This window comes from Podarcis muralis, chromosome 12 (assembly GCF_964188315.1).
Source record: "Podarcis muralis chromosome 12, rPodMur119.hap1.1, whole genome shotgun sequence".
NCBI lineage: Eukaryota > Metazoa > Chordata > Lepidosauria > Squamata > Lacertidae > Podarcis > Podarcis muralis.
Window position 1 is genome coordinate 60,176,159 of NC_135666.1, and position 27,755 is coordinate 60,203,913.

Sequence of the window (27,755 nt, forward strand, 5' to 3'; positions counted from 1 at the left end):
TTTTGATAGATAACTTGTGGTTGGTCTCACCCTCATGCTTATCTTGAGCAGTCAAAAGTGCATATGCCTTATCTCTGTTATACAGAAAAGGCAGAAAGAAGTAGTGAATTCTTTGTAAAGCTGAGGCATCGTCCTAAATGCTGCTACCTGCATCCTCTCGTGTGTTTTTTTGCACAGACCCAAGTGAAGGACTTTACTCCCCCTCCCCAGGTATGTACCCAGTTCCATCCCTGGCTTCTGACGGCTTGCCCTCCTGGCTGCCCTCTCTCCTCCTGCCATTTGCTGCTGGGTTGGCTGAACAGCTGGAATGTTACAGAGGGCAAGTGCAGGCAATGATTACGGGAACTGAAACTCTTCATATTGTGTGAGCAGCTGCCCATCTCACAGCCTTTTTCATTCCACATTTGCACCTGATGTTGTACCCAAAGCACTCTTCTGTCTTGGCAGAACGATCCAGGCAACAGGAAGACCAACTGAGGAAGTGAAGAGCACAGAGAGCCATTGATACATGTCTGCTTGAGGAGGCAACTGGCAAATTAAACTGAAAAGAAGTTGTCTTATTGGTTGACGTTACAAGTAAGTTGTTGGAAAGGGAAGGCTTCCTAAATTATAAGGGGAAATGTACTTTGTAGGCCTTGCTAATGGAACAGGATTGAGAGTCTCTGAGAGCAGGGCTGGCCCATCCATGAGGCAAGGTGAGGCAACTGTCTCGGGTGGCAGGATCCACAGGGGAAGCAGATCCGCCCTCCAAGGAATGCATTGCCCACCACTGCAGTAGTAACAGCAGCTGCAGAGCATTCCTCGGAGGCTGGATCTGCCACCTCCTCAGCCCCCACCCCAGGCCTCCGCCACAGAGGCCTCTTAGCACGTAGACAGTGCTGCTCGTCTCTTCCCACCCCTAGGGAAGAAATGGTGGGGGAAGCCCCATGGGTCTGCATCTGCCCAGCATGATCCAGAGTGGACCTCTTCCTTCCCCCACAACAATCCCAGCTCAGCCATTGAGTAAGTTTGATTCGATTCCCCCCCTTGTTCCTGATGCAGATCTTCACTCACCCCTTCTTACCTGGTGGGGGGCACCATTTTGTGGTTTGCCTTAGGTGTCAAATGTCTTGGGCCAGCCTTTAATCTAAGAGAACATATTGGGCACAATCCTGCTATGATCAAAACATTTAACTGAGGAAACAGTGCTAAAGACCCTTACTAGAAGGGAAGCCTCTGGCCAGTGACAGGTCTTTTTGCCCCTTGACGCTGGCATCCCAGGGCAGCTGTCAGTTGGAGCAGAAGGATCGTCCTGGCAGCGAGAGGCAAAGCAGAAATCTCTGCAGCTTCCCCTTCTCTGGCCAACATTTATGTATATCTGATGTTTAAAGATTATTATTATTATTATTATTATTTATTAATGCATCACTTACACAAGAGCCTCTTGGCAATTTGCCATTAAACACAAAACATGCTGGTATCACAATGCTGTTTTTTTTTAAATGCATAAATTAAACATCACAATCTAACGTCCAGCTCTTGTAGCCATAGATTTGTTGTCCCTCTGTGCACTATTATGATGTAATCTTTAAAGGTGTTAAGAAGTATCCTGTGCAATTAACTTTGCTAGGGTTGAAAGAATGCAGCTCTTTAAACAATTAGACCATCTGTATAGGAAATGTTAGCAGCAATTCTGTGATAGCGTAGAGGATAATGGGGAGAGAAACAAGCTTCTAGTAACCTTTCTTCTTCTTCCCCCACCCCTCCCTCTTTCACGAAGGTTTTACCATGTTTGGGACTGTGGTCGTTGGGATTGGGATTGCAGGATCCGTGCGGATCAGGGACTTGCTGAATCCTTTGCCTTCCAGTCCTGCTGAGCATCTCAGACTGTTGGGCTTTGTGTCTAGGTGAGAGGCTTCATTATGTGGCTTAAGAAAAAAAGTCTAATGAGACTAATTTATACCTTGTAAAAACAATTATGCTTGATGGCACCTTGAAGCTAACTTTTGATAAGCCTTTTTTATTTTTTCGAAAAATGGGCATGATGTCTCATAGGTAATAATCTACTTCTTCAGATGCTGAGTAGGAACTTAATATTCTAATGAGCTTGGATCCCAAGATTTAGAGCGCTGTACATCTCAAGTTGTCCCCCACTGAGGCTCTTTTCATTATTCCCTTTTTGTCAGAGGTAAAATGAGTGATAACTGGAGACAATGCCTTTTTGGTTGTGGTGCCCCATTTACTTATCTGGCTCCAACACTGTTTTCTTTCAGGCACCAGATGAAAACATCTTAATTCTATCATCTTTTTAAGTTTCTGGCATTTTAAAATATTCCCCATGGAATTGGATTATCTATCATCTGTTTTTATTATGCTTTTTTTATTATTCTTGTGACATTTTAATTGAGTAAAAAGCTCCAAAAGCAATTTTGTTGCTTCCTCCTGCACTTTTGTGCCACATAAGTGCTGTTCATGGTAGGTATGTTCTCATTCATTTTTGTTTCTGCTAAAACTAGGAGACCTCTAGGTGATGTTCAGAAAGTCAAGCAGATAAGTCTACAAGAAGCTGTGGACAGCAAGGAGGTCGCTGCTGCCATCGTCTGTACAGATAACCAGAACCACAGTGAGACTGTCAGGTATTGCCTTCCCAATTCTCTAGTATAAAAACGATGTTAGAATGTCGGTTCCCCTTTATTCAAGAGAGTATGTTGACCAGAATGACTTTCAGCAAAACTCTCACTTTACAGTTGCTATTTAGGCATTATCCTTCTCATCAGTTGACGATGGTTTATGCGAGTTTAAACGGTACATTTTCTTACCTTCCAAAAACGTGGGTGGGATAGGAACATAGGAAACAGCCTTACACCAGGTTAGACCATTGGTCTGTCAAGCTCAGCTTTGTCCACACTGTGGCTCTTCAGAATTTCAGACAGAAAGCATCAAGAAGAACTTTATGGCAATAAGAGCCATTTGACAGTGGAACGGATTCCCTCCCTCACTGGAGGTTTTTAAGTAGAGGTTGGATGGCCATCTACCAGGGATGCTTTAGCTAAGGTTCCTTCATTGCAGGGAGTTGCTCTCGGTGACTCTTGGGAACCCTTCCAACTCTACAATACGACGATTCTCTTCCCAGCTCTTCCTGGAGACGTCAGGGATTGAACTTGGGAACTTCTGCAGGCAAAGCAGCTGCTCTGGCACTGCTCTCTGGCTCCCCCTGAGCCTCGGCTCTTTCCTGGTCGCCACTTAATGTGTGTGTGTTTCATCTAGAAAGGCAGCAATATAAATGCGCAGTTTATGCGAAGTGCTTGTATGGATGCTAGAATGTAAAAAGGTATGGAGAAAAGTGTCCTTAGCGCCTAGAAATGCTTCTGATATCCATGAAAGGTTGAGTCAAACTGTAAACTAGTTTGACTTTGGCTGCAACTGTAATTGCTGCACCAAAAGAACAATGAGAATTGTAGTTTGCACGGCTGCTGGGCTGGGTGGATTTGATTTAAATCACCAATCAGTAAGACTTGATTTAAATCATATTTTTTTACAGCAAGACTCATTCTTGCTAGTATAATCTTAATATTTACAACCAGATGAAGGTTTCATTTTTGGAATAATAAATTTTCAGAGTAGTTTTTACAGTTATATCAAAAATGCCTGATTTGGTTATACTATTAGAAATACATAGACAGATAATTATGAAATTATTGTGAGGTTTAATAAGTTAACTGTTTATATTTGGAAACTTTTCTGCTGTACTTTATTGGAAGGAGAAAAATAATCATTTTCTTAATAACAATTTAAACAATTTATTTAACTAAAACAATAACATTATAGCATATGTATCCATGTTTGTTAACTGATGTGGTTAAACATTTTTTTTAAAAAACACCACAGACTGAGTTTTAGCACACATGAAAAAGTTACAACAAATCCTTATTTCCTGATGAATAGCCTTTGGACTATAATGTAACTTAAATAGAAAACTATCCTTAGAAAGATTTTTCCTCCAAAAGCATTTTATTTTAAAATTTTGATTTTTTGGGTTATTTTTTAAATCATTTATTTTTATCCACCCTGCTGCTGGGAATAATTTGGAAAGGTGCTCTGAGCTTCTGAAAGTGCAAGATGCATAAGTGTAACGCATTTCATTTTCTCCTTTGTAAGGATGTTCCTGGAGGCTGGGAAACATGTCCTTGTCGAGTACCCTTTGGCGCTGTCTGCAAAAGAAGCACATGAGCTGTGGGAGTTGGCAGAGCAGAAAGGTATTATGCAAAACCAAGGCTGTGCTTGTTTAAAACAGTGTGTGGCACCATGGCTCTGCTCCTTTGTAATTTAAAGTGTGTGTCGCAGGGCAGCACAGTTGCAAAGGTATCCTGTCCTGTATGGATAGTTATGCAGAAAGAAGAATTTGACAAGTACTGCTGCTGCTTCTTCTACTACTGCAGCATCACAATGGGAGAAATTATATATGTCAAAGTTCTCCTTTCTTCTAAACTATTAGAGACAAAGGAACTCTGCCCTGGTCCCTCCAAATTAACAGAATGGGGGTGGGGGGACATCTCAGATGAGGAACAGGTGTGGTACAAAATGGAAAACTATGGAACGCTGTGCTGTGCTGCAAGAAGTTTGTGCTCTTGGACAGAGACAACCACTTTACTGCTTCAGTTTCTAAGAAAGGTATAAAGTATGTGTCACCTGGGGTCCAACCCTACCATTAGGCAAAATGAGGCAACTGCCTCAGGCAACAGACGTTGAGAGGCAATGGCAGCACCTCTCTCAATGTTTCTTCAGTGTTCCCTTCTGTTGGAGAATATACTACTACTACTACTACCACTACTACTGTACTACTACTAATAACAACAACAATAATAATAATAGTACCCCGCGCATCTGACTGGGTTTCCCCAGTCATTCTGGGAGGCTTCCAACATATATAAAAACATAACAAAACATTACACACCAAAAGGCTTCCCTATGCAGGACTGCCTTCAGATGTCTTCTAAAAGTTGTGTAGTTCTTTATCTCCTTGACATCTGATGTGAGGTCATTCCACAGGGTGGGTGCCACTACCACGAAGGCCCTCTGCCTGCTTCCCTGTAGCTTCACTTCTCACAATGAGGGAACCGCCAGAAGGGCCTCTGTGCTGGATCTCAGTTTCTGGGCTGAACAATGGAGGTGGAGACGCTCCTTCAGGTATATAGGGATGAGGCCATTTAGGGCTTTAAAGGTCAGCACCAACAATTTGAATTGTGCTCAGAAACATACTGGGAGCCAATCTAGGTCTTTCAGAACGGTGGTATATGGTCCCAGTGGCCACTCCCAGTCACCAGTCTGGCAGCTGCATTCTGGATTAGTTGTACTTTCTGAGTCACTTTCAAAGGTAGTTCAAGCAGTAGTCCAAGCATGAGATAACCAGCACATGTACCACTCTGGTGAGACACTGTGCAGGCAGGTAGGGTCTCAGCCGATGTACCAGATGGAGCTGGTAGACAGCCGCCCTGGACCTGTGCCTCCATAGACAGCTGTGAGTCCAAAATGGCTCCCAGGCTGTGTGCACCTCGTCCTTCAGGGGCACAGTTACTGCATTCAGGACGACGAAGTACCTCACACCTGCCCACCCCACCCCACCCCCCTGTTGCCCAGAAACAGTATTTCTGTCTTGTTGGGATTCAACCTAAATCTGTTAGCTGCCATCCATCCTTCAACGGCCTTCAAGATGTTCACTGCCTTCACTGGTTCCGATTTAAATGAGAAGTAGAGCTGAGTATCATCCACATACCAGTGAACACCCAGCCCAAATCCCCTGATGACCACACCTACTGGCTTCACATAAGATAATTAAGATAATTTCTTATTTATACCCTGCCCATCTGGCTGGGTTTCCCCAGCCACTCTGGGTGGCTCCCAATCAAATATTAAAAACACAATATAGATGCTGACAAGTTTTGTGCACCACATGGCCTGTCCTGACCCGCCCCCCCCCCCTCAAAAAGACTAGACTGCAACAGAGGATGCTGTCCCATTGCAGTAAGGTACTGCATGTGGAATTTGGAGGAGTGGGTGTAGCACCACCTTGTACTTCATATAAGGCTGCAAAATCTCTTGGGTTGCCCCTGATTTCACCTTTCCTAGGAAAAAAAGCAGGGGGAAATTCCTTAGTTCATTCTCTTTTGTTACTGATTTTTATTATTTATTAAATTTGTATACTACCCTTCATCTGAAGTTGCTTAATTGTTTTTTTCTGTTTTTAGCCATTTTTATCCGTAGGATGCCTTAAGTCCTACTAGGGAAAAAGGCAGGATATGTATGTATGTATGTATGTATGTATGTACGTACAAACAAACAAACAAACAAATAGTGCAGCCAAGAAATGGAATGCATAGCTACTTCCTTGGGTTCCCAGCTAAATTACTCAAGGGGAGATTTTATGACTTTACTAGCTATGTGGTAAGAAGGTGCTCAAGGTGCATAGCTTCTCTCACACTCTTGTAGAAGATTGGGCACTGACAACCATGCATTTGAACCTGATGCCATTCCCAACTGTTGATCATTAAATCTCATTTGTCTCCATGTCAGGCAAAATCCTCCACGTGGAACATATTGAACTCCTGACTGAGGAGTACAAGCAGCTGAAGAAAGAGGTGGCAGGGAAGGAGCTTGTGAAGGGAACCTTGCACTTCACAGGTCAGTTGTGGGAGACTGTCTAATTTAATGCAGTCTGACCTGCTTTGCAGCAGCCGGTGCTTCAGACGTCATCAACCCACCCATTTCTGGAAGGAATAAACGTGGACCAGTTTAACCAAAGATTCTAGGCCTACCTCTTTGCTGACTGCACTGGTTTTTCTATTTAAAAGTATTATTTATTGTAAGAGAGCTTTAAAAATGTGGTTCTGTCCAGCCCCCAGCTGCAGTTTGGACTGGCGCAGTCCATTCTACTGTCTGTTGTACAAACAGACCTGGTCTTTGAAATTATTCTGTCTATTTGATAGTATAGCGAGTCCATCCATAGGTAGAATAGTTCTTTTTCCAGCCATGTGTTCAAAGTCCTCTTTCTCATTTCTAAAGGTGGTGCATTGGACGAAGAACGCTCAGGGTTCCCAGCTTTTAGTGGGATTGCTCGCCTGACTTGGCTAGTTGATCTATTTGGGGACCTCACTGTTGTCTCTGCCACAAGGGAAGAGCAGAAAGAGAGAAATTACTCCAGAATGACTGCACAGTTTCAGACTGCAAAAAATAGGTTGGTATAATTGAATTCTAGAAAATGTTGATTAACCACAATAATATTTCTCCTGCTGGCTTACTTGGGTGACATGTGGCACTGTGGGTGCCAACATCCCTCAACCAAAATAATCTCTGCTCAGGCAATCTAAATTTTGCACCAAGAAAGGACGAGGCAGGAGCAAATTAGCTGTGAGCATCTCTCTAGGAGCTCATATGCTTGGGTATATGCTACGGCATAATTTGGCTTTGTGCAATGTGCAAACCAGACCAATAACTGTTTAATTTACAAACCACTGTCGCATATGCTCAAGGTAGTGTACAACAAAACAAAACCATAATATTGAAATGAACACCATAAACAGTTTACACTTTCAATCTATAATACTGCCCTAGTCTCAGTAAATTATTTCCTCTGCATCTGTGACATAGGGCAAGACCACAATTGGACAGGCATTTGCAGGGAATCATGAAATGGTTTTGCTTTGATATCCTGGGTGATATTTTCAGAACTGGAACCAGTTGTAATTGCTCCTACAAGTCGAATTTGCCATTGTCTTCCTACTTTTCTAGGTAGCATGTGGCCTGGTTTGTTACCTGCGCTGTCAGCCACCTTTGTTCTACTAGGCTTATCACATGTTGTGTGCACCTCTGCCATGTGTATCCCAGTAGCTTTTGTCTTTGGTGTAGTCATTCGTCTAAGATTAATCTGCTGGGAATGGTAGCATTGCATAACAGTCTAACTATGTTGGCTAGCATCATATCCTAGCTCCACTGGCAAAAATCTCTCATGGAGCTGGAGCCAAGGTCTCTCTCCAAAAAGGTCACTTAAACTGCCCGTGGCTCAGAAGCAGCATGGCTCCCAAAAAAGTAAGCCCTTTATCAAATAGCATAGATGGGAGTTTGTAACTCTGAGCAGACAGTGTTTAACTTCTGAAAAAGAGCACGACTGATTCCTGTCCACTTGAAGATAATGCTATATCCTCTGCCACCTCACAAATGTATATTAGCTGGCTGTGCTGAGGATGACTCTGAATAGTGCTAGACTTGGAGTCCTTTTTCTATCTGTATGTCCTGGGCCAGGGCTGTAAGCAGCCCACCGCCACCACCCCCATTCTGTCCAAAAGAAAAACAAAGGGGAAGCGACGAAAGGCATTCTCCCTCAGAAGATGTAACAAGGAGTGCCTGCACACGTGTTTTCTGCAAATGACCAAACAGATGATGCAAGGAGAGTCCAGGTCTTCCATCAATATTTGTGGCAGCAAAACAGAGTTAGCAACTATGCTGACTGGTTGAAAAGCTGCCACTGCTGAGGGTTTGGTTTCACTGAGTATTTGGACAGCTGTTTACACAGAGCCGTCAGTATTAAATCTTGTTACTTGTTCTGTCATCTATTATAGAAGAGTGGAACCTGCAACAAAACGTTGCAGTTTATCCTCACCTCCTTGTAGGAGTGCTCTTGTTCAGGATTCCTGCCAGCCATTTCATTTCATACAAAACATTTCAGGTCCACACATTTCCTTGTTTTTCTTTTCCAGCTGACAGTCAATATTGTTTGGCTCTTGAGCACATTCATTTTTCAGTGGACATGTTTGTGTGTGTTTAATGTTTGTTCTCTTTTAGTTTTGCAAGACATGAGATTTCCCTAAGCATGCTAATACCTTCCTCTTAGTGGCCTCATTTGGCCTACAATCCTGTTGCCACTTGCTACCTGAGATCACTATTAGGAGTGGCAACTAGCCTGTGTAGCCCGGCCTCATGTGTCCAGGATTTAACCAACATAACGTCTGGGGGGAATTCTGGAAAAATGTCCGGGATTTTTAGGTTGATTACCTAAAAAAAGTTCAACAACTTTGAATTTCGTTAAAAATGCTCAACAACTTTTGTGTCCTGAATTTTACTTCTAGAAATATGACAGCCCTAGGTATAGCAGCGCAGAATCAAGCTTCTCTCATTTGGGGAATGAAACTTCTCAGGTTGGGGATTGGGAAGGCTGCTGGGTAAAATCAGACATATGGCAAGAGACAGGAGGCAGCTGTGAACTGCTGGCAAGTGATAAAGCAAGAAGACTGGGGAACATTGACTAGAGAGCCAAGGCTTGTTAGATCTGGGCTTGAGAATCTGGCAGGCCAATTATGCCAGGTGTGTCTTCTGTTGATGTTGCAACATTGTGATCCTGCAACCCAAAGGGGACAAGAAGGGTCAGAAAAGCAGAGGGGAGAGGTAGGGGTTAATTTCACGGATTGAATTGGAAAGCTGCAGCCTTCAGTAAAATGCAGTAATTTGGTAACTTTTCACAAAAGATAAAGAACACCAGCAGGTGGTGCTAGAAGTGGCAGCAAGTGTTCAAATAATTTTAAAAAATTGTCCAGTAGCACCTTATAGACCAAGTAAGTTTGTTCTGGTATAAGCTTTCGTGTGCATGCATACTTCTCCAGTTCAGTTTGCCATTTCCTCTATATGCTTTAATAAGCTGCAAGTTATTTTTCAATGTATGTCTTCATAATTTGCTGCATGTACAGAACCACCTGCAGCCAGCTTGCTTAGGATGGGGAAATTCCCTGTGTTGTCTTTTCAAAGCCAAAGACATCTGTGCAAGCCGCTTCTGGGTGTCATGCAACCCTTTTAGCATTTGGCTGCTCTGCACAGTGTTCCAGGTCTGTTCCCTTCCTGGGCCAGGTTTCCCAGTGATGCAGTTCCATTGACATGGGTGGATTTGCACGAGCTGAATGTTTGGCCCACTCTCATTTATGTCCGAGTTGGTTTTAAGTGTGGGCTGGATGTGGACAGACTCAGTAAGTCTTTGCTGGAATAGAGAAATAGAGCATTTCTGACACATCCCTGGATTGGCTGTAAGTTAGGCAGAACTACTCTTGATGTCCTTCTGGGTACCTTGAGTGGGAAAAATGGGGTCAGAAATGCAGCCTGAATCTTAACACAAGCTTTTTGTGAATTTGTTCTTAGCTTTTGTTATCTCTGAAATGTTATTAATGAGGAAGATGAGAGTGGCTTATTAAAAACCTGCTTGAACTTTATGTAGCCATTTTACTGCATTTTTAGTATATAAAAACAATTAAAACAACAACTCCTCCCTATATGAGCACTTTGTGGCCTTTGCCACCGGAGAGCGTTCCCCAAGTGTTAAACTAAGATTTGAGCATTTCTGATGTTTTATTACAAGTGTCGACATAGCATTATAATATGCCAGCAAAGCAAAATGTATTTCTCATACCATTACAAGCAATAATTATTTTGGGTTTACTTACAGAAAACCTGTGACCCACTTGCAGAGCCTTCAGGGCCCACTTGCAGGTGGTGACCCACAGCCTGGGAAGCGCTGTGCTAGAGAATAGCACTTAATATTGGAGGGGACTTTCTGACCTCCGCGACACACTTTTGGCTTATTATGAGGTCTTCATTTGCAGCCAGCCTCTGAGATGGTTGACTGGGTTTCCCTTCCTTTTCCGTCTCCTTTAACCAGGCCCCTGACTTGGATTGAAGAAAGGGCACCCGGGATGAAGCGGGACAAGGCCATCAACTTCTGCTTCACAAGCGGGTGCTTGGAGAGTCTTCCCGAGGCCCCCCGCTCACAAGTTGGCATCTTCATGCAAGACCTGATCCTCTTTGCCAAAAAGCTTTTGGGCCAGGCCTCCCAAGAGGAAGTGCTGGCTGAGAAGAGGCGGATTCTGCTGTGTCTCGACCTTGCCGAAGAGATTCAAAGGCTCTGTGAGCGGCCAGCAAAGATCTACTCTTGAAACTGCTTGGGAGTCGGGGGCTGGGCTGCTTAGAACTGCTGCTGCTGCTGCTCCTCCTCCTCCTCCTCCTCCGGAAATGGTTCTTTCTTCCATTCCCTTCTAACTTGCCAGACACTCCATTGTGACCAGTAAGACTTTTCTAACAATTTTGGGCCAGTCCAGGTTTCCCATGTCCTTTACAGGTTTGGTTTAACCTGGCAAAAGTGAATAGTGTACCACTTTTGGCTTGCCTTAGTGAAGGAGTTGGCAAAATGTAGCCTTCCAGCCCTTCCGACCTTCTTTTCTTTCCCCAGGACACACCTTCTCCCTGGCCATATTCCTTCACCCCTGACTGGCCTGGCTTTGTGCCCTCCATGAGTGCTTTTGCCTGGGTAGAATGTGCTCTTGAAGTCTGGTAATACTTCTTGCTTTGCTTGGGTGGAAGACAAGAGGTGTAGGCACATCTGTTGCCTGCTGTTCAGAGGTAAAATACATTTATTCGCTTCCTCTACTTTACCTTTGGCCCTGCCCACCACTGGCATGGGTCTCTTCTCTGAAAGCACCTTCTGACAACAGAACTACAGGCACAGAAAATGACAGCCCTATGTTGCGTTTCCCTGCCCCAATCTACAGAATGTTTAGTTGGACTTAATCTGTGTTGTCTCTTCAGCCCACCTGTCTCTTTGGCTGTTGCTGGGAGGGCTGAGGAAAAGATCCTTAAAAATCTTGCTCTGCGTTACTGGAAGCAAGAGAGCTTTCTATGTGGCTGCTATTTCCTGTATCGTGTTGAGTTCTCACCCATATTAACTAGCTGACAGGCAGGTATAGGAGCTGCAGAACTACTTCCATGAACTTATGGCTCAGTTTTAACATGGCTGGAGTTAAAAATCTGCCCTCCAACTGGGTTTTACACTTAATTGCCTTATGCTGAATTGGAACTTGAGATTTCAGACCTCATGCTTTGATCCAGCTCCTTTCTGAGACTGATTCCGTCTTAACCTGCCATAAAGCAAGTGGGTCTACTCTATTTTTGTGAGGAGAGTGCCTCCACATGGTGGTAGTGATCATAGCAGGTGACCTGCTTCTTCTCAAGCTGTTCTTCTAATATAAATACAGTGGTACCTCGCAAGACGAATGCCTCGCAAGACAAAAAACTCGCTAGACGAAAGGTTTTTCCGTTTTCGAGTTGCCTCGCAAGACGAATTTCCCTATGGGCTTGCTTCGCAAGACGAAAACGTCTCGCGACTTTGTTTCCTTTGTCTAAATAATAATTCGCAAGACGAAAAATTCGCTAGATGACAAAACTTGCGGAACGAATTAATTTTGTCTTGCGGGGCACCACTGTACCAGTTGTCACCATGTAGAGGCATATTTGTGAGAATCACCACACAAAGTGGGTCAAGTTAGCCTTGCGATGCTTCTGCTACATCTTGTATTTGGAGTGGCTCTTGGTCATTTTCCTGTCCCTAGAAACGCACAATAAACTCTGCTAATATTCAGTTTTAATTTGAATATATGCGGGGGGGGGGGGCGGAGTCTGAGAAGGACATACAAAACCCATTTGAAGTGTTAGAAATGATAGATTGACAGTGGCTGCATAGCAAGCAATCTCGCCTGGATCTAAAAATTGATTTGCATAACGTAGACCTGAAATTATTTTTGGTTATATACAGTAGCTATAGAAAGTACAAGAAAGAGGTTCATTCTCAAAAGTATACTGAAAGAAGATTGTATACTGAAACTTCTGAGGATTATGCCTTTCATTTAGCACAGTGCTGTGTTATTTCTGCCCATTATAGTCTTGCATCTATTTTGAAACGGCAAAACATCTCAAGCGCTATCGTCAAAGTAAGATTTTTGGAAAGTCAATTGTTCTATTTCACTTGGGACTCTCTAAATAAGATGGCATTTCAGGATCCTTTCCGTAGTTCCAATCAATTCAGCCATTTATAATTACTGCTATGTTCTTGTAAACACTGACTCGCAAATAGGAGCCTAAATTTATATTCATTTTAAAAATGGAAGAAAACTTCCCAATATTGGGCTTGAAATGCTTGTGGTCACAAGATGGAAATTTGTGCAAACAAGATACTGTTCTGTGTCTCAATAGAATCATAGAATTGCAGAATTGAGAGTCATCAAGTCCAAACCCCTGCAATCCATGAATCCAAACATAGGGTCCCCCATCCAAAATGAAACCATACTATACCCTGCTTAGCTTTTGCAAATGTGCCGGGGGGAGGGGGTTGCTGCATGTGGGTGTTCTGTGGCATTTATTGACTTATCAATAAAACAGCACCGCATCTTTGTGAAGGGAGCAAGGTTGGTTGTTTTGCTTCTGTCAAGTCCCTGTGGCTGATTGTGAGACTGGCATGCAAAGAGACTGGCATGTGCAGAACAAAACTATTTGCACTTGGGAGTACTACACCAAAACTGCCTCTCAGCTGCTTTGCTGAATGGTTTTGGTGCTAGTTTGTCGCTGTCCCTGCCATATTGCTTTGCTTCTGATGAGGGCCAATCCAATGTTATATTGCCTGAAGCAAAACCAACCAACCCAATGGCATCCACTCTCCATTGATTATTATGGGGTACAGTTGCTGGGAAACTCTACTGTGCAATAGCCTTACTGTACCCTGCAGGTTTGATCTGTCTGTCGCCCAAGTCTGCTGCCTTGTGGTCAGGACACTGCTGTTTCTAACTTAAGGGAAAGCCTACCTAAACTGTAGTACATGTGACCCTTAAAAGTACTTTTACTGCAAATTCTGTTGCTGGACTATCACTGGCTCCTCTCTTTACTCATAGAAATGGTCTAGAGGTGTACAGTGAGTGACATGAAAAATTGAGGAGGACCATAGATCTGGGCTGCAACATATTCTGTAATCTTGAAGCTCTCTTTTGGAGATAACAGAATTTCCTCTATATGCTGCTGTGCTTACAGTGTTTTGTTCATGCTGGCAGACAATTCTTTTTTTAATGGCCAAAATTCTATAAACTGCCACTTAGTGTAAACTTTATAGGGCCAAAATTATTGTTGTTATTTATTTAATTAATTTCTATACCGCCCTGTACCTGAAGGTCTCAGGGTGGTTCACATAAAATGAAAGCCATTGGCCCGAATCAAAGGGAGCTTGGGAATTTTCACGATATAGAAATATTTTCCCATTCCCCTGCCCCTCCCAGGGAAGTGAAAAAAGTCAGTTGTTGCCTTGGAGATTTGGTATTACTTACATGGGAAAGTGTAGTGCATTTGAGTTGGATCCAGAGTAAGGCTGAAAATCCTATACCCAGTTACCAGGGAGTAAACTCTATTGAATTTAGTAGGATTCAAAGAAAACATGTATAGGATTACACTGTTTGTTAGTTCAACATGAGTGCCATTTAAACAATCAGGACAAGTTCATAATGACTTAACTCTTACTGATTTCTCTTGGAAGAAAGTTCTGTTAACTCACTCTGGATCCAGCCCCTTGTTTTTTGAAAAAATACTGCAGTTTTTACAAACAAAGGGCCTTTTTATTTTAATTTTTAAGGCACAGTATATATAACTGATTTTTTTAAAGAGAGAGAGAAATCACTCACATTCTGTGATCTTCAAAGATGGCACCTAAATGATATCATATGCATGTTCACTCAGAAGTAAGTCACATTTATCTGGGAGTAAAACCCATTGATTTATGGAGGGCTTATTTCTGTAGACATACATAGGATTGCATTGGAAGCAATGCTAGACAAGAGTTAAGTGGAATGTTGTTGCTGCAGCTATCTTTGTCCAGTTTAACTATATTTTATTGCTGATATGAATGGAACTGAAGGAGGCAAATTGTTGGTCATTGTATGCCTTTAGTGGCCGCCTCAGTTTTTTGTTTTCAGAAACGCCTCTGTTTCCTTGGAACCCTTTATGTGATGCACTGAAATGCCTTGATGCATGCCTCAGAAACATGATGTTGTTGATACATTGTGCTATAAAGTATGCTGGTGATTATTGTATGTGCTGCCTTGACTTTAATAAAGACATCTGAGCTCAATTTACTCTTTCATCATTTTGTTTTCCTTCCTTCATTTCTCCTCCCCGCAATCTGGTCATCTGGTGAGTCTTGCTTTAAAAGTGCTAATGCTCTAAATTGCGGGACAATTTTCCTAATATGCTTAACGGAGAACCCCACTGACTTAAATCACAGTCCTATGTACCGTGCAATACTAAACATGGTGTATGTACTGTACCTTTCCCAAGTACCTGTGTCTGACTCTGAAAATACAGGTGTTAATCCTGTTTAAAGAGAATGTGCATGTTTCATAAGGGTCCTGAGATTTACCGTATTTTTCGCTCTATAAGACGTACCTGACCATAAGACGCACCCAGTTTTAGAGGAGGAGAACAAGAAAGAAAATACTCTCTCCCTCTCTGCGCTGCGCCTCTCCAGCAAAGCAGGAGGAGAAAGGGCAGGGGCTCCGTTTCTCCTACCGCTTCGCTGAAGGGGCGCTGCGCAGCTTTCCCTCTCTGCGTAGTGCCTCTCCAGCAAAGCGAAGTCAGAAGAGCAAGAGGGATCGCTGCGCAGCAAAAGCAGTGATCCCTCTTGCTCTCCTGGCTTCAGCGATAGCTGCCCAGCCTGCATTCGCTACATAAGATGCAAACACATTTCCCCTTACTTTTTAGGAGGGAAAGGGTGAGTCTTATAGAGTGAAAAATACGCTATGCTGTTTTATAGGCCAAAACCAGCATCTTGAATTGGGCTTGGAAACAAACTCTGATGCCTCTTGCTTGTCAGGACAGATGAGTATGTATAAAAGGTACGTTACCTACAAGCGTAAAATTTTTGTCTTTTGTCCTGTTTGCCACTGGCTTGTCTCCCCTAGAAGGGAATGTTCCTCAGTCCATCCCATTCTCTATGCCTTAATTAATATATAGGATTCTTCCTGTTCCTCCACTTGTCTCTTCAGTTAGACTTAAAACAGTAGGAAAATAATACACACGGGTGGTAGTCAACTAAATTTTACTCAGAGTAGGCCTGATGAAATTAATGGACCTAATTCAGTCATGTTCGTTAATTTTAATGAGCCTGTTCTGAATAAACTTTCTTGAATACCATCCAATAAGTGTGGGATGTAATCCATTGGTGCAGTCAAAGGCAACATGTCTCATTTCCCTCACGTGAGCACAGGCAGGGGGACATCCAGTCAGTGTAACTTCCTCTTCCACTGGTCTGGAGCATCCTCCCCCTGCATGTGACCGGGGAGATGGGCATGGCCCTGCCTGACTCCATAAAACAGCCAAGTCACGCAGCCATCTTCTCAGCTGTGGTTTTTCTCTTGTCTTGCTTGCTGCCATGCTGCTCTCCTGAAGCCCTTTTGTTCAGTCTTAATGTAATTTTGTTGTCTGCTGGCTCTCAGCCAGCAGCACATGAGTCCAGTCTCCATATGAGATGAACTCACGGTTTGTTTATGTAACTACCAAGTAAAGCCTGCCTTTCAGGGATCAAATTGTGAACTAAAATGTGAGTAAACTTTTTGTTGCTTTACTCAGAAAGACTCTTGTGTCTTTCTTTTAAGAGGGATTAAAGGGGACACCCTTTAATCCTTTAATTAGGGACCGCTTACCAGCGGGAAGGTAAACGGCGTTTCCGTGTGTGGCTCTGGCTCGCCAGGTGCAGCTTGTCACACTGGCCACATGACCCGGAAGTGTCTGCGGACAGTGCTGGCCCCCGGCCTCTTGAGTGAGATGGGCGCACAACCCTAGAGTCTGTCAAGACTGGCCCGTATGGGCAGGGGTACCTTTACCTTTAAAGGGGACACCAGGAAATAAACTTAACTAAGAGATTCAAACCAATCTGTAAACTAGCTTCCAGCTATATTGAGGGGAATCTCCTCTGCTACGTCACTTACTAACATGAGTGAAGGAAGGATAGTATTCATTCAGCATATGCTTTCCTACTATCCTTAACATTCCTACTTTAAGTCTAATTGAAGAGACAATTCCCCCGTCTTCACTTTCGTCAACAATTCATTCTTCCTATGTGCTTTAACTTACATTTGTATATCTAATGTTGTCCTGTGTACTTTGATACGAACTGAAATAAGCTGCAGCTTTAAAAAACGGTAATCCTCTCAAGATGGCCTCCCACCCGCAGAACTGGTCCAATTAGATTCATCATCTGATCTAATTGGTCTCTGTCAGGCCGTCCCGTCCCCCTTGTCCCTGAATTATTTATCACAGAGAAAATGGCATTGCCCTTTCCTTTTGGTGTCTTTCTAGAGTCCATCAGCTTTGACCTGAAGGATTACCCATTAGGGAATATTGGGTCAGTGAATTTCCATACAAATTGGATTTTTGCGTCCCTGCTGGGACCATGTGTTGTCAGCTGTGGTGATTTATGTTTTTCCATGTAAAAACAGCTCTCAACAACTGGGCAGACTTCAAACCTCAGATTGTAATTATTTTGGATCACGTCAGACTTGGTTGGATTAGGAGTTTCAGGGCTGGATATCAAGCACGGATCAGTATTCCATTTCCTTTGTCTCCAACCAGGGATGTCCTTTTTGCAAGGAAAGGGGTGACAACAACAACAACAACAACAACAATATTTATACCCCGCCCATCTGGGCAGCTCCCAACAGAAAAATAAATAAATAAATAAGTGATAAAACATCAAACATTAAAAACTTCCCTAACTTAGATAAAGTCAGATAATTGTTATTTCCTTGACATCTGATGGGAGGGCTTTCCACAGGGTGGGTACCACTACCAAGAAGGCCCTCTGCCTGGTTCCCTGTAGCTTCTCTTTTCGCAGTGGTGACAAAGAGACCATTTGTTCTTGTTGGCTTTCTATATCTTGGAGGCGGAAGGGGTGGTTTTGTTACTGATTCTTGCTCCCATCTAGTACTTCAACAAAGCTGTCTAGTGTGTTTATGATGATGATCATCTATCTAGAACATGGGTAGGCAAACTAAGGCCCGGGGGCCGGATCCGGCCCAATCGCCTTCTAAATCTGGCCCACGGACAATCCGGGAATCAGCGTGTTTTTACATGAGTAGAATGTGTCCTTTTATTTAAAATGCATCTCTGGGTTATTTGTGGGCATAGGAATTCGTTCATTCCCCCCCCTTCAAAATATAGTCCGGTCCCCCACAAGGTCTGAGGGACAGTGGGCTGGCCCCCTGCTGAAAAATTTTGCTGACCCCTGATCTAGAACAGGGTAGCCAACCTGGTCCCCTTGAGCTGCTACTGGCTTCCAGCTCCCACCATCCTGGGAGTTGGGGTACCAGCAACATCTAGATGGCAGCAACTTGGCTAACCTTGGGTCTCCAGATGTTGTTGGACTACAACTCCTATCATCCCTGACCAATGGTCCTGCTAGCTAGGGATGGTGGGAGTTGTAGGACAACAACATGTGGGACTCCAAAGCTGAGAGAAAGGCTGATCTAGCGTTCACACATCAAGTTATTTCCTGTAAGAGAGCTTGTGCTTTCCATAACAGGAGTTTTCATCTTAATGTAATTTATACACTCAGCACAGCTTTTCTGGCTATCATCCAAACAGTCATTCCATTACCAACAGTCAGGAAACAGGATTTTTAAAAATGAATGCTTTTAAATATGAAACACAGAAAATAGAACATGAGCTCTAATGGAACTCAGCTGATGAACGCTTATAGGAATGTGGCCAAAAGGCGGCTGCTGTGGAACAGAAGGGAACTGTTGGCATGCTGAAGGAGAACCCCCCCACCTCCAAGGATTACAGAAGTACAGAAAATATTTGGGGGGGGGACGGACGACTAACAGTCCAAAGAGAACTGAGCATGCTCAGTGGTCATTAAATCCTGGGTGTCTGTTGCAAGGAAAACCAGAACGGTAACGAGGAGGAGGAACAGAATCGGAAATTCCAGGAAGATGCTGGCTGTTTGAACAGAAACACTGCCATGTTGTGTCACAGTTGTGTCACAATTTGTATAATAATCAAACCAGATTGTCAGTGCAGGCATAGATGGAAAGACTTCAGTGCACCATAATAAATTAAGAGAAATATTTCAGACTGCATTAGGGAAAGCCTTCAAAACAGCTGCGTTCTCTACTTCAACTATTCTCTTCTTCCTAACAAACTTCCTTCATTTTAAGAAGTGGGTTTTTTTAATACAATCTCCTAGTGTGTGGGTGTGTTCTGATTTAGAAACAGATACAGTGGTACCTCGGGTTAAGTACTTAATTCATTCCGGAGGTCCATTCTTAACCTGAAACTGTTCTTAACCTGAAGCACCACTTTAGCTAATGGGGCCTCCTGCTGTCACTGTGCCACTGGCATGCGATTTCTGTTCTCATCCTGAAGCAAAGTTCTTAACCCGAGGTAGTATTTCTGGGTTAGCGGAGTCTGTAACCTGAAGCATATGTAACCTGAAGCGTATGTAACCTGAGGTACCACTGTATATATAAAATTATGCCACCAGCATGGGCTATCTTTGAGGGTGGTACTGAGGCAGAACCCATTGGATCTTGCAGATCCAAAACCAGTGTGCAGTGGCTTTTGGCAATTCTGGGACTTGAGTCCACAATCAAAACAGTACAAAACACCTTTAGGCTTAAAACTGTGGTTGCTGCTTTTTACAAAAGCAGAATTGAGAAGGGAAAAACCAACTTTGTCATTTGCTTTTTTAGCCACAGGCCTTAGGCAAAGAAAGAGAGAAAGATGCTTACCAAACAGCCAGGGAACAGCCTGCTAGGAAGATGCTGACTCTCACTATCGTTGAATGGATAATAGTCATACCTGTTCTACTGTTACACATCTCTGTAAGCCACAACTTGTACATTTGACCATTCCACCAAACCCAGATGCACAGGAGGACAATTTAGACTTTCTAGTGTCTGTGCTTCAGTTACACTGAGCATGTTCAGCTTTCTGGCCCTAGAGTTATTTCTAGCTGTTCTCCACAGTTCTTCATGAATCCAATGTAGCTATAGATTTTTCATATACCATATTTACTCAAATGTAATGCACACCTTTTTTTGGCCAAAGTACGTCACAAAATTTAGGGAGCGCATTAGATTTGATGGTGCCAGCAAATACCTTTTTGGTTTCAAGGTTTTGAAAACTGAGGTGCGCATTAGATTCGCTGGCACATTAGATTTGCATAAATACGGTAGCTTGCAGGATTTAGGACCTGGTGATAACCAGAAAGACAACATAAAGCAAAAGCCAAGGGCAAACCAAGCTTCTCTGAACAGGAAAAACAGCAGCAAGCTCCAAGGAGAACTGCTGAGATGCAAGTATACAGGGCATTATTCAGACTGCTTTACACAGCAATCTGCACCTACCGAGAGCCGGCCTCACTGAACTCCGTGGGACTTAATTCTGGAGAGGCCTGGGCTGGGCTCTTAGTCTGAGTATGATCTCCTCTGACTAGCAGTGGTGCTCTGGGATCTGCTGCAGGAGTCCTTCCCAGTCTTCCTATCCGAGGCTCTTTTAAAAAATGGAGATATCGAGGAATGAATCTGAACTCTTTTATATGCAAAGCTCTCCTCAAACTAGCAGGATTATTGCACATTTGTGTTTTTTCTAATTAATTATATGCCCAAAAGACAGACTAGCTGTTACAAAGTCTTATCTATTCTACAGAGCAGAACACGAGGAAGGGTTGCAAACATCCTTTTCATAATGCTTCAGACATAACAACTTTAGACGTATACCTAATGGCATGGAAAGTATCCACACTGGCAGCTCACCCATATTTCATCTTCAAACGTTACTGGTAGGATTGTCATCCTGCAGCTAGCATAGCACTGGACTTTGACAAATGAATATGTTGCAAAAGTCATGTTCTGTAGGCTCTCCAAATATTTCCCAAGTTCCCTTTTCTCCTTTTTTCACTGCTGTTCCTAGCTGAAATTGACCACTATGTGGTCCCTGCCAATCAGGGATCACAAAGTGATTTGGATGGTGTCACACTATCACATGATGTTGCATAATCAACTCAGAGTGGGGAGAGGAAGCATTGCCCTCACTCTGAATGAGTGGACTCTTTAATTATCATTCACAGAAATTCCCTGAAAAGCATCTTAAATATCTTCATGAAAAGTGTTCCCCATTTTGACTCATTCCTAGTTGCAGTATCTTCCAAGCTGCTTCTGGTAACATTACTTGATCACTCAGTAATCTTTACAACAGCCATGACTACTATTTAAATTCCTCTGTTCCAGATGTAATGGCCCCAATACCAACCCTACTGTGTAGGATAGTAAATATTTGTGTTGGTCTACATTCTCTCTACAGCAAAAGAAAGGGTGAGCCATTCTAGGAAAATATGAGTTGATGCAGTTTGTTTCTGAAGGCCTGAAATGCAAGGGGATCATTTCTCCAAAGGCCAAAAATGGTTCTTTGCAATATAGCACTGGGTCAGCAGAAGTCACTCAGAATTATGAGAGATGAATGCCTTCCTTTCCCATGGGCAGAACCGGCAAAATTCATATTCCATTCCATTAAATGCTAGGGAGATGAGGATGATAGTGCATTAGCTTTTAGAGTATTACTTATTCATTCATACTCATCATCTTTTAAACTAGTTAATGAGCTTCTCAGAATTCATGCAACAAATAGGTCACATACTTTTCAAAAACTGCCTAAGTGTGTCTTAAAAGTTGTTTTCTGAATGTTCTGTGCCACCAACATTTAAAATAGGTCCATATTAGAATCATTTGGGAGGGCTTAGAGATAACCTCAAGGGTTGCTTCTCAGTCTTCCTTTCATTATGAGCATCTCCCTAACTGGCTTAATTCCTAAACTCTATGATATCTGGGGAGATCAACTAAGCTTAGGGAACCAGCACACATGATTCCCAACAACGCAAAGAGGTGCATGCAAACCCTTAAAAACCCCAAATACTTTCCTCCCTGCAGTGTCCTTAGTCCATCCAAGGCCATTTACTGGTGGGCCATTGCAGAGCCCTGGCAAAAGGAAGCTCCATGCTGGAAGCCATGAGAAACATTTTATACATACCAGCAGGACCTTGCCATGTACCTGCTTAGCCAGTGTCTCCAGGCTCCTGTATGTGCGAGCATGCCCCCCCCCCCCCATTACCTCCATAAAGGCGGCAAAACTGAACAAGCCTGCAGAGCAATACACACGTCTGAGCAGGAAGCGGCTGCTTGAAGCACAACTGCAGCCCCTTCGCCTTCATTTTTTAAGGAAGAGCAGTCAGATAGCCTGAAGTGCCTGTGGGGTGGGGGGTGGGGTGGAAGACAAGATCCCTACAACCGTAATATCTCACTAGCGCTCTCTCTCTCTCTCTCTCTCTCTCTCTCTCTCTCTCTCTCTCTCGTGTGTGTGTGTGTGTGTGTGTTTTGAAAGCATGGTGTTTTAATAAAATAAACCCCCAGCCCCAATCTGCCAGAACCTGAAGGATCAGCAGCAACATGCAACAACCAACAACAACACAATCATAGAAAGGGAGATGGAAGAAAGGGTGTGTGTTAATAATGGGTTTTTAATGGGGGGGGGGGATCCACGCTTCTGCCTGGGGTTGTCTCTTTCAAAAAACAAAGCAAAGCCAAACTTTTTTTTCTTTTTGCAAGCTCCTAGGAACTGGCAGATTGACCGGCCAGGGAATGGACTTCCTTGGGAGGCTGTGGACTCTCCTTCATTGAAGGTTTTTAGGCATCTGCCAGGGATGTTTGAGTGGAGATTTGTGCCTTGCAGACGGTTGGACTAGATGACTCTTGGGACCCCCTAACTATTCCCCTATGAAAAATTTCACCACACATCTCTGATAGGTACTTATCCATTAGCACCTACAGTGGTACCTCTGGTTACGTACTTAATTCGTTCCAGAGGTCTGTTCTTAACCTGAAACTGTTCTTAACCTGAAGCACCACTTAGGCTAATGGGGCCTCCTGCTGCTGCCGCGCCGCCAGAACACGATTTCTGTTCTTATCCTGAAGCAAAGTTCTTAACCCAAGATAATATTTCTGGGTTAGCGGAGTCTGTAACCTGAAGCGTATGTAACCTGAAGCGTATGTAACCCGAGGTACCACTGTATTAGTATCCATCAGGGTGCACATTAACCCTCATTTGCATCCCACATTTGTCACTCAGCAGCCGTGAGCAAAAACACTTCAATCCTTCTAGGGACTTATGGTAGGTGCTGCTTCTCCCTATGCTCTAGGAAAAAACCTTCATTGGATTGTCATTGTCATCTGTCTGTCTCCTGTCTCAGGAGACAATGGAAGACTTTGGAGGTGAAAGTCAAACTGCTGGAGAGTTATACAAAGCCTTTAAGAGGCGATCCAACCATGAAAATGTTAGTCAGTGTTATTTAGCTCATCCACCTTCCTTCCGCAGTTTTCTCCCCTGCCTCTCTCTTCAGGCCTTTTTTCCAACCAGAACTCAGTTCCAGCACCTCTCAGGTGGGAGCCATTCTAAGAGAAGAAGGGAGGAATTCATAGTGAGTTCTGGCACCTCTTTTCCAAGGCAACAGACAGCCTTGTATTCTCCCTCCAAGTCTCTATTCCTAAAGCCTTCTAATGCACAATGCCACAGGCAATATCCTGGTGGCAAGGACGACTTTGAGTTCCGGAAAAAGAACCCCACCCACATACACTCCTTCTGCTTGGAACAGGTGAACTCTACACACAACCGGGATCCGTGGAGAGGAGTGTGCTCAGCTCCACTCTCCTGAAGGGTGACTCACACAGGCTCCTCATGCAATTTAGGACTTTGCAGAATCGAGGTTCTTAGTCATGTGAGGCACCTTCACAAGTAGAGGAGGCTACCCGCTTCACACAGAAACACCCTGTGATCTGGAGGGGGGTGGCAATGCAGGGGAACAGAATTTGTCCCTTCTTGCCCTTATCAACCTGGCAGCAGACTCAAACAGAGTCACTTTCTCTCAGCAAAGCATTCTCTTGCATATTTCCCTTCCTTTATTTGGAATTAACATTTTTTGCCTTCTACTACAGCACAAGCATGAATGTTTCTTCTTCCTCTTTCTGCCCTGATCCTGTTTCTCCTCTATAGATTTAGTTCAGCTGTCACTAGCCAGTCTAAATGCGGCCACTATTAATAATATTTTATGTGTGCAATCAACTGCTCATTTGATACTCTTGGTCTTGTTACTGATTTCCCCATACTAGAAAGGCCCACTTCTCCCCACAGTGCATTGTGACCATTGGCTCAAGCTTGTTTCTCTTGGCAGGTGGGAACACAGCACAGCCCTTTGAGGACAACTTTGGAGGGGGATTCTGAATATCCAATACAGGGCTCTATTGTTTCTAATGAAGGCAGCAGGAATAAAACTGCAGGAGACCCAGGGCAGATCTACACTCATGGTTTTTAATGTTAAGGAAGGGTTAAGGAATGGTTTTGATAACTATATGGACACATGGCATCCTACTTTTAATATTCATAATGCATTACAGTCATAGAATCATAGAATCATAGAGTTGGAATAGACCACAAGGGCCATCGAGTCCAACCCCCTGCCAAGCAGTCGTACCTCAGGTTACAAACACTTCAGGTTACAAACGCTTTGGGTTACAAACTCCACTAACCCGGAAGTAGTTGCTCCGGGTTGCGAACTTTGCCCCAGGATGAGAACGGAAATCATGCAGTGGCGGCACAGCGGCAGGAGGCCCCATTAGCGAAAGCACGCCTCAGGTTAAGAATGGTCTTGGGTTAAGAATGGACCTCCGGAACAAATTAAGTTCATAACCCAAGGTACCACTGTATTAAAATGTGACACCAGAGGGTGCTGCAGACAATGTTTTGATGGGGGGAAGGTAAAAAACACTTTGATTTACAAGTATGCCCTCTAAAATACCTTTAGAGCTGAAATGCAGAATACAATATACTACATGGCACTCCTCCGTGATGGTGAACGGCAGCATTTAGAATGCAGTTGGGGGAGGAAATATTTGGATGCCCTCTATATTAAAAACAACACTCTGCATATAGAAAACTAGCACTTCCAGGGGAAGGCTCTCATTTAGTCTTCCTTCTGTTATGCTAGTCATGAACACTCACGGAGTTCTTTATCTGAAGGAAATTCAAACATTCAACTACACACCATCTGCCATGGTACAACCTGCCGCCGCCCTAGTCTCTGAACTGACAAAGAGAGACGCCTCCTCACACTGGGATGCCCCCAGCCTTAGTGGCCCAACAGAGTCTGGCCAAAGGCCAGCAGTGACAGCAGCGGGCACTGCCAGGTCAGCACCAGACACTCAGCTCCCAGGCAGGCAGCACATGAAAGGCCAGCACAGCGACTCCCTGCCTGCCTGCCCTCCCATTTGTCTATCCATTCCCAACAACAAGGTTTGGTGGACTGGCCGGCTGGGCTTCCTCACCTGCTTGCTTGCTCTGAGGCTGCCTCAGCTCCTGGCAACCAGATCCCCTGGCCAGCCCCAGAGGCACCATTCACCTGCGGAGCTTGTAGCCAGGGCTGCTGCAACAGCTGTGCAAGCCTTTGGGAGGCAGAGATGTGAGAGGACATCAGAGGAGGGAAGAAAAGAGGGACAGAGGCCAGTGTTGCCCGTGGCACCCCTGACCATCCTTCAAGGCACCCCAGGATGCCACAGCACACTGGTTGAAAACCACTGCAGTAACAGATACTGGCTCTGCCAGTCAAAAGAGAAGGCCTGGATGCTGAATGTGATTGGGAAAGAGGGCATCCCCAGTTGTCACCTGATTTCTTAGGCCAGAGATATCAATGTTTCTGTTGCCCAGGCCAGTGAAAGGGAATGAGGGAAGAGAGTAATGGCTTTAGATTAAGTTACAGTGCAATCCTATGTCTACTCAGAGGCAAGTCCCATGAAATTCAATGGGGTTACTGGACTGCAGCCTAAATTGCTTAGATAAAACAGAAGTAAAGTCATTATCAAGGAAACTACCCTGGGAGCAGAATCAAATGAAATTGTTCCAGTGGAAAAGAGACAGAAAATACAAATGGAATCTCCACTTAAATTGCAGTCCAATCAGCTCTTGTTTTTCATCCTCTGTCCCTGGTGGATGAAAAGCAGAGATGGTTCTGAGCCAGTTTCAAAATGGCAGCTCATATTTTGGGAGCAAACATTAGATCAGATTATATATAAACGTCTTTCTATTACAGAGAGAGGAGATGGGATGATTAATGTCACTCAGGTGGCTAATTGAAATGATCTGAAAAGCATGAAGGGGGGTCATTCTTGATCCTGGCTGAGTCAGAAACACAGCTGCTCTTCACACATTAGTTGCCTGGCAATTGATGTGAAACCTCCTTCTCCTGCGTGTGCTGACAGAATCCTCCGTTCTAAGGGAGCTGACAAGAATTAGCACTCATGTAGAACTAAGTGTCTTTCCAAGGAAGGACAATGCCCTTTTCTTTGCTTCTTTTGTGCCTCTGCAATGAGTGTCCCAGATCTTACTTGAAAAACTGGACACCTTCCACATTCTGAAGGCAATGAGTCTCTCTAGTGGAGCCACTTCCGCCTCCTCCCTGCTTGCCTGCCTGCCTTTCAGATCTGAAAAGTGACAGTTTTGGGTCTGGCAGGGTGTGCGAGGTCCTGCATATTGTGCTGGTGCTACTGCAGTCATTGCCTCCAGGGCCAGCACAACCCCATGGAAAAGCTCTCTAAGTGCCTGCCTGCAGTGTTAGAATTCATAAGGCTGAATGAGAAAGCCTACTGGAGAGAGTCTGGGGAGAAAGATCCTTACTCTTTCATAGCAGCAAAATGGTGATTGCTCCAAGCACATTAATACTTGGTTAGAATTTGCATCTGCCCTCATCTACCTTTAAATAAATGTTCCCTGTGAAAATACTTAGGCTAGAATAAATCACAGACACTTAGCTTTGCAAATAAGTGAATGGTTTTACCAACAGAGTTCCCAAAAGTTACAGGAAACAAGTCTCCATCTGCTGGCAGTACAATAAAGATAAAAACGATTTCAAAGACTCCCGCGGGCTCCCAAGGCTTGCGGATAGCTTCCTGAAGCCTGCATTTGCCCCATAGGATGCACACACATTTCCCCTTCATTTTTGGAGGGGAAAAAGTGCGCCCTATAGGGTGAAAAATACAGTAATCTTCTGCCTTAAAATAACTATAATGGTGTACCCAGGCCATCCTAATTCTTTGTGTAGAAACAGTGCATCCTGTGACCTGTATAAATTAAGCAAACTGAACAACTCTGTATACGGTAATTCCCTTATTTTGCATAATTTACTTTGTGATTGATTGATTGATTTATGTATTATATTGCATAATGATGGGGGGCAGGACACTGAATCCCAAGGACAACATGATTCTCCAAGCATTAGAAATATTATTCACCCACTCTTATCCAGCCACTTTGGCACAGGTTTTCCATACATTTTCAATTTCAAGCATATAAGGATTTTTCAGTACTCCTGCTTAACACACAGTCCTGATTATTGTTAAATTTATCTTTCCTACAGATCTGTGTCAATACTTTTCATCCTGTCCCAACCTGCCATGAGTCTTGTGGTAAGGATTTCATTGATCTGCTACCTTAAAAATGATGAGTTAAAAATCTGTGGGACTTCATGATAGAAAGGTCACAAGACACTGAGCTTTTCAGTCCTCCAAAATGCTTTCATTTCTTTTTTATGCCGTTTTCCATTTTAATCAAAGCTTAGAGGGGTTTTTCCAGAGTTCACATGATTTCTTCCCTCCCTTCTAGGTAGAAACACAACCATCTGCTGAGGGGGAGATAAAGAGCTTAACTGGAATTTGTCAGAAATGTATTCCCAATTTGATTGTTGCCATGAATTATTTAGAACAAACAGAGGGGTGGCTTCATTTCTTCCTTTAATTTGATAATTATGTCAATATGTCCAGGCCAATGTCATTGTGCAAAAC

At 43.7% G+C, this 27,755-nt stretch overlaps 1 protein-coding gene across 2 annotated transcripts; it reads left to right on the top strand.

Annotated features, from left to right (window-relative positions):
• The first annotated feature begins 1,765 nt into the window (after positions 1-1,765).
• On the top strand, positions 1,766-27,458 carry BLVRA (biliverdin reductase A). 2 transcript variants are annotated; one of them, XM_028751034.2, is made up of 6 exons: positions 1,766-1,886; positions 2,496-2,615; positions 4,138-4,235; positions 6,550-6,657; positions 7,039-7,210; positions 27,332-27,458. In XM_028751034.2, exons 1-6 carry the CDS (start codon positions 1,768-1,770, stop codon positions 27,441-27,443), a joined length of 729 nt encoding a protein of 242 aa, XP_028606867.2. In that variant the 5' UTR covers positions 1,766-1,767; the 3' UTR covers positions 27,444-27,458. The 2 variants fall into 2 exon arrangements, with proteins under 2 accessions (XP_028606867.2, XP_028606873.2); XM_028751040.2 differs by lacking the exon at positions 27,332-27,458 and adding an exon at positions 10,673-14,950.
• The last annotated feature ends 297 nt before the right edge of the window (positions 27,459-27,755 follow it).

What these genes read in the sequence shown, in the direction of transcription:
- BLVRA (XM_028751040.2), top strand. Translation starts at nt 1,768, where the DNA reads ATGTTTGGGACTGTGGTCGTTGGGATTGGGATTGCAGGATCCGTGCGG. An exon ending in CTGTTGGGCTTTGTGTCTAG is followed by an intron (nt 1,887 to 2,495) that starts GTGAGAGGCTTC and finishes TGCTAAAACTAG; the next exon opens with GAGACCTCTAGGTGATGTTC. An exon ending in GGAGTTGGCAGAGCAGAAAG is followed by an intron (nt 4,236 to 6,549) that starts GTATTATGCAAA and finishes TCTCCATGTCAG; the next exon opens with GCAAAATCCTCCACGTGGAA.